General features: G+C 38.7%; 1 protein-coding gene across 6 annotated transcripts in view; it reads right to left on the bottom strand.

Annotated features, from left to right (window-relative positions):
• The window catches only part of PLCB4 (phospholipase C beta 4), a 194689-nt gene that overhangs the window by 4058 nt on the left and 184440 nt on the right, over positions 1 to 6191 (bottom strand). For all 6 annotated transcript variants that reach the window (XM_035901740.1, XM_035901741.1, XM_035901739.1 and 3 more), the window contains 3 exons: positions 3320 to 3421; positions 1550 to 1607; positions 1043 to 1129 (listed from right to left, as the gene is read on the bottom strand). In XM_035901740.1, coding sequence (XP_035757633.1) covers positions 1043 to 1129; positions 1550 to 1607; positions 3320 to 3421 — 247 coding nt within the window. The remainder of the gene's footprint in view (positions 1 to 1042; positions 1130 to 1549; positions 1608 to 3319; positions 3422 to 6191) is intronic.

The following is a 6191-nucleotide window of genomic DNA, read 5'->3' as shown; positions in this document are numbered from 1 at the left end:
GTTGTTTTTGGTCCAGAAGGGAGGTGGAGCATGTGGCTGCTGGGGCTTGGTGGCAGCAGCTGCCTGCCATTCTACGTGCTGTCAACCCCCTAGAAGTTAACCAGGCTACAGCTTTTGGGGCTGTAGGGCTCTCTCCTGATAGTGGAAATACTTGATTTGCATGAACTCTTCTCTTCCTTCCCATTATGCAAGATGGCTCTAATTCATACTATAATGTCTGCCAGGGAGTTCAAGTTCTGAACATTTAGTAAACCAAGAAGTACATAACCCTTGAAAGCAATGGGTATTAAATGTGCCCCTTCTCTCACATCTCACTGAACTGCTGGGTACATTCCCCTTGCAGTTTACATTTTTGTAAGTGCAGTACTGCAAGTCCATGCAATTATTACAGCTCTGCTGGCTCAACCTTTCAGCAAGGGAACTGCTCAGAACACAGCGTTTCTTTTACCAGAAATAAGATTAGAATTTTCCTTTCTCTGCCAAGTTTTTCAATTAAAAAAAAAAAAAAAAAGGCTTATAAACTAGCAGGAAATAATAAGGTATTTTAATTAGGAAAGGGTGTACTAGTACAGATAAAACTCCCCATGCTACCATACATCTCTAGAATTCAGTCCAAACTAACTGTCTCAGAGTTCAGAGATGCTCTGTGCATGTGTTCCACCCCTATTTTCCAATCAGCACTGGAAATGTAAGTTCCAAAATGAAGGAAACAGATTTGCTTGAGGTACTTTTTGGGAGCAATTAAAATGGATATGCTGGGCCTTTTATGACTGTCATATCTAGCTAATGAGTATCAAAAGTGGCTGAACAGCTGAAAGGACAGACTCTGGCTTTCACATGCTTATCTGAAGCAAATCTGGTTCCGTATCATTATTTAAGTCGCCTCACCTCTTCATTTTAACTCCCCAAGTAGGTGAACAACCATGAACGAGGTCATTTTCCCCAAGTTTGGTAACAACTTACATTCAGAATTCTACTCAGCCTGATTCTGGTTACTGCTTTCACTACCTTGCTTTTCTTTTAAGCCTTTAAAATAAGATACCTGCTCATTCTGCTTCTCCAAGACTTCTAAATGCTCAAGTTGAACTTTTTTCAACTGATCCATTTCCTTTGACTGCTTCATTGCCAGCTGTAAGCAAGAGAAAATAATGGGGAAAATGTAATACATTATTAACAAGCAAAACAAAAACTTACTTGAAACATCCACATATGTACACTGTCTTGTCCCATTTGGATGGCACAAAACATCACAGGGGGCCTATTCTATTACCCAGTCTTAAGAAGACCTATTCGTATAACAATATATGTATATTATACATATTACATATATATGTTGCATAAAAGTAGCAAATACACAACAATGTATAGTAATTTTGTTAATTTAAAATAGCTTCCTCTTCTATAGATGTTAGATCTTTTACACTATAGGTATGTGGAACAAAGCAAGAACAAACATCTGTCTGTTTACTAGAGCTGGATTTTCAACACAGAGGAATGAAAACGAACGTCCAGAAATAGTGCCCAATGACTTTGTCAAGGTTATAGTTACCCTTTTTCTCTCTTCCAGGAACTTTTTTGTGTTGCTGCTGTTCAGTTCTCTGACTCGCCTAAAAAAATTCAAACATTGTCCATGAAGACTCATTGGAAAAAAAGAAACCCAACAGAGAGAATCACAAACTCATAAGGCATATTTTGATTTCTGATTATCTGTGCCATGTGGGACTAATGGCAAATTGTACACTCCTCTGGCTATGCACCTCTACACTTAAAGGTTTCCAAGTACATTAACAGTAAGAAGACTTGAAAAAAAACCCCCACCAAGACTGTTGTGAATGAAGTTTGCTTTTTCCCTTACTCAAAAGTGGTGGACAGAACTTAAAAAAATGTTTAATTAATTTGTGTATCCCTTACTGCACTCTGCTCTCAATTTATTTTGGTCTATAAGAAGTGCTGCATCTCTTAACAGTGGTCATGGAAAAACCTTCTGATGATCAGAAGTAAAGTTACAGCTTACCAATGCTGTAAGGTTCTTAAAGCTGTTATTTAACCAAAAAGATAAGTATACAATTAATATGTACATAACATACCTAACTGCAAGGTGTCCCTTCCTAAGATTTCCATCATGAAATATACCAAAAATAGTTTGAAGAGATGAATCAGACTAATCACAAAGCCTGAAACCAGAACTGCATTCAGACTGCTTTCAAATCTGGGAACTGATTTATCTTGGAGTCATTAGTGGAGGTCTTGTACTAACTAAGCATACCATTACCAAGGGCTCCAACAACTCATCTTCATGATGAGCTCGGAGTCTGTAACACTCCAGGGACTTAGTTCAGGGGGAACAAGCTCAAGCTTTTTCACCAAAATAGCGCAGTGCCAAGGAGGGAATGTAAAAGAGGAAAGAATGAGCCAGATGGCAATCCCAAAGTTGAAGGGGAAACCCTGAAGGCTTATGAGATGTCATCATGTAGACTCTGCTTTTATCTATTCATTTGGAAACTTTTACAATACATAGAAGAAACTTAAAAGAGCTATAATGCAGATCAATCCTCCAAAAAGTCTGTCGCTGGTACTGGCAAGTGTCTCTCTAGTCTGTCAAGTCAATTAAGGCTGTCATCCCCAAACGCGCATGTGCAGCAGTGCCCTTGGTTTGCCGAGCCTGGATGCTGGCCAGGTCTCCAGTGCCAGCATGTAAAGAGGGAGAGAGCTGCAGTTCAGGTCAGGCGTGGAGAAGCAACATGTGTGCTGTTGTGGAGTACCTATCCTGCTTCTTCATTCCTGTCTTCCATCACTCTCTCCACTGATTATCATCACTTTTAGCACTCCTTCCTTCTGTTCCACCTCTCCTCTGTGTTATCAGTAGATGAGTGAGAAACCCTTTCACAGCCACCACCTCCTGTGTTTTCAGTGATGCTGCCTCCCCAGCTAGAACAGAAGCTTGGGCTTCCTTTGCAGTATAGCCCTCATTTAATTTAAAAAGCAACAGCAAAATTTGCACCTTAAATACAATCACTAACATTCTTACAGATGTGTTTCAATTCAATAGTGTGATTAGACCTACAGCAGTCAGTCATATCTGATGAGTATAAAGTTAAGAATCTTTTTATTTCCTTGATCAGGGCATTACGTTTATTAAAAGGATAAGTACAAGAAAAGCAGTATTTTTCCTAAAACTGTCATCTAAAATATATTCAGTACAATCATTAGACATTGTTTCCATACATAGATGCATGGTTTTAATAGAATTAAGTCACAAGTTCACCTGTCAGCCTTTGACAGCATTCTCCCTTCTTGGGAAGGGAGATTTGATACTTACCTCTCTCTTTCCGCTTTATTTTTGATGGATTTGTCTTGGCTTATGGCTTTGCTGTTCTCCATAGATATTTTAGCCTGGTTGGCACGCATTTCCTTGCTTTCCCTAGGCAAAACCAAACAAAGTCATTAATGCCTAAGATGCAACTGTTGTTGAGGTTGGTTTCCTGGTATTACTCTACTCTGTACTTAATTTTGTCCTTGAAGCATTAAGGAAGAGGAAAGAGCCATAAGAAAATTTCCTTCCTTTGGGTAGACTTCATACAATTTGAGCAAGCATGCAGAAATCTCCCTTTGTTCCAGAGAATATAATCTGAAAAATCAAGTTTAAAGCATTTTTACACTTTGAATGTTATAAAAGGGTATAAAATACTCTTTTCTCCCTAATATATGAGTTGTCCGTGTATGAGCTACTGTCAGCCATTTAGAAAATGCAATTTGTCTTTTAAAACTGCCTAAAAAATTTACAAATCCTGCACTCAGAACGTGGCTGCAATATGAATAGTAATAATATTTGCTAGTGTAGTATGAACTGACAGACTTCCTTTTAAGACTTCCACTTTGGGCCTGAAAATAGCCCTGTGGTTTAGACCATGGTCAGACTTGTGTTTGGGTTCTCCTTCTGGCCCCATGAACCTTGTAGCCTTTTGCATGAAACAAGATAGCTTTAACAGGAGGGTGGCAATCATCTTCCAGGGGTAATGTCCCGAGTGCTGTGGTTTGAATAGGGAGGTGGAAAACCTCTTTGGCGTTTCAGCCAGTGTAGTAGAAAAACAGAAAATAAGTAAATAAATATCCTGTTGTTTTAAAAAGAAAAAGAGATTGTGATTCTTTGTTGGGAGTAACAGCACAGATGCTGACTTTCAGAAACGGTTTATGAACTGTGAGCGAGCAGAAGGCTTTCCATCACTCCGAGTAAGACAGCCAAGCTCCAAAAAGGCTGTCCCTGAAGGCTAGCTCTTGCTTTCTGCCTGCTTAGCATTCCAGCACTTGCAGCTCCTGATCTTAAGTGGTTATTGAAACAGGAATTATACATGGAAATTAGGCAGCGAATAATGGACTGTGAAGTCCCTAGTAGTGCATAAGCATCTAAAGTTATCCATAACAAGCCAAGGCAGTGCCCTAGTCTCTGTTTCTAGATGTGAACTTAAGTAGAGCACTAAACAATTATTGTACTTATTAACCCAAAATTCTAAGTATTTTGTATGCACAGAAGAGGAGGGGTGTGGCACATGATAGTGCTTAATTTAATGAAATATTGTAGCTGAATCTTTTTTAGCTTGCTTTCATCTCTAAAAGACATTAATCATTAATTAGCATGAGGAAACTTTGTTCCATGACTTACATTTTCCACAGTTTAAAATTTTTAATAAAGAAATGCAGTGCTTTTTTTTTCCTCCCAGAGTTCATAAGGTGAAACATTTCCTGAATACAGATTTAAAAGCAGTAGCATCACAACAAAAATTAGACTGGGTTCTAAAAAATGTTGTGTTGAGAGCACATTTCATTCCAACAGTCCTTTCTCGAAATAAAAGCTTTTATTTTCTATACTGAATTTAAAGTAATTTTCAAGCATACTATCTTAGGAGCAGTACTGAAATAATTTTTTATTATTACGCTTAAGGATATGAAAAAAAGTTAAGTGTAGGTGTTCAAATTAATTTAGCCTATTTGCATCAGATACAATTTTAGAGTGAAAGAAGTTAAGAGGATTAGAGGACTACTGTGCATCACTGATGATTTCAAAATGAGGCTTTGGCCATGGATATGGCTTAAAGAGCCAACATATCTATATGCAACTGTGTCTCTATTCTGCAAACTATAATCTAGCTCTGAGTTGCACTGCTGTTGGTCTTTCTGGGCATGTTGGGTTTTCACCGCTTGCAAGAAATAAAATATTATTAACAGAAGAAATGAAAAATCTTATCTTCTTTTGAAAAATCACCAAGAAGCACTTGCAGGGACCACTCCTTGTTTCTAAAATAGTGCTTTTCAAAGACCAGGCCAAAGTTCTAGTGTCAGTTCGCTGCTCAACCTCCTGGTGCGGGGCTTCACGTTAAATCTCAAGTTCAGCCCATGCTGCCCTGGCTGGCAGCACTACACCACTGTTAGAGAACTCCCTCCTGCTTACACGTGGTAGTGGTACCTGCAGCCAGAGTTAACTGGAAGAAGTAGATATGGCAGGATGGTAAAGAAAACAAGGATTCCAAAAAATGTGGAACTGCAACATTTAACTGCTGATTTCCTACTGTATTGTACTGACTGCAATTCTGAAATTCATACAAAAATGTCTTTTAAAGGGATACTTTAAGCATGTAAGTCTACCCTTGGAATTTATACATATATTTAGATGACATTAAAGTGCATTAACATGTTATTTTATGTCACCAGTATTGTTTGAATGACTAGAAATCTCTTCTATTAAAAAAAAATGCAAACACAATTTTTTTCTCTCTCTCATGTTATTTTATCTGGTGCACATAATGCTTGAGAGTAACAGCTTCACATGCCCAATTTCTGAAATGCTGCAAGCTCACTACATCCAAGTCAGTCAAGCTAACCCAGTCTGGGGTGGCAGGGGGCACAGCACCCCCCTAGTTCAATAAGCTTCAGATTTTTAGTAGTATCTGCCGTTGTCAGCTTTGTTTTTAAATGAGCTCAAAGCACAAACTGTAATTGCTATTGTACTGCACATAGAGGGAAAGTATCTACCCTAGAGCAGATAACTACATCACTTTAGATTACTGATCTTCCCTACTAGCCCTGTGTCCTCTGCTGTGATAGCTAACTCGTTACCTCAGCTCACAGAGGGGGATGTGGCAAGAAGAGCATGCTGAGAGCATGGTCCACCTCCCATGGTGCTCTCAGATAGATCC

Source organism: Egretta garzetta, unplaced genomic scaffold (assembly GCF_000687185.1).
Source record: "Egretta garzetta isolate BGI_Z169 unplaced genomic scaffold, ASM68718v1 scaffold419, whole genome shotgun sequence".
Lineage (NCBI taxonomy): Eukaryota > Metazoa > Chordata > Aves > Pelecaniformes > Ardeidae > Egretta > Egretta garzetta.
Note: the sequence above shows the minus strand (reverse complement) of the source record. Positions and strands in the feature narration are given on the sequence as shown.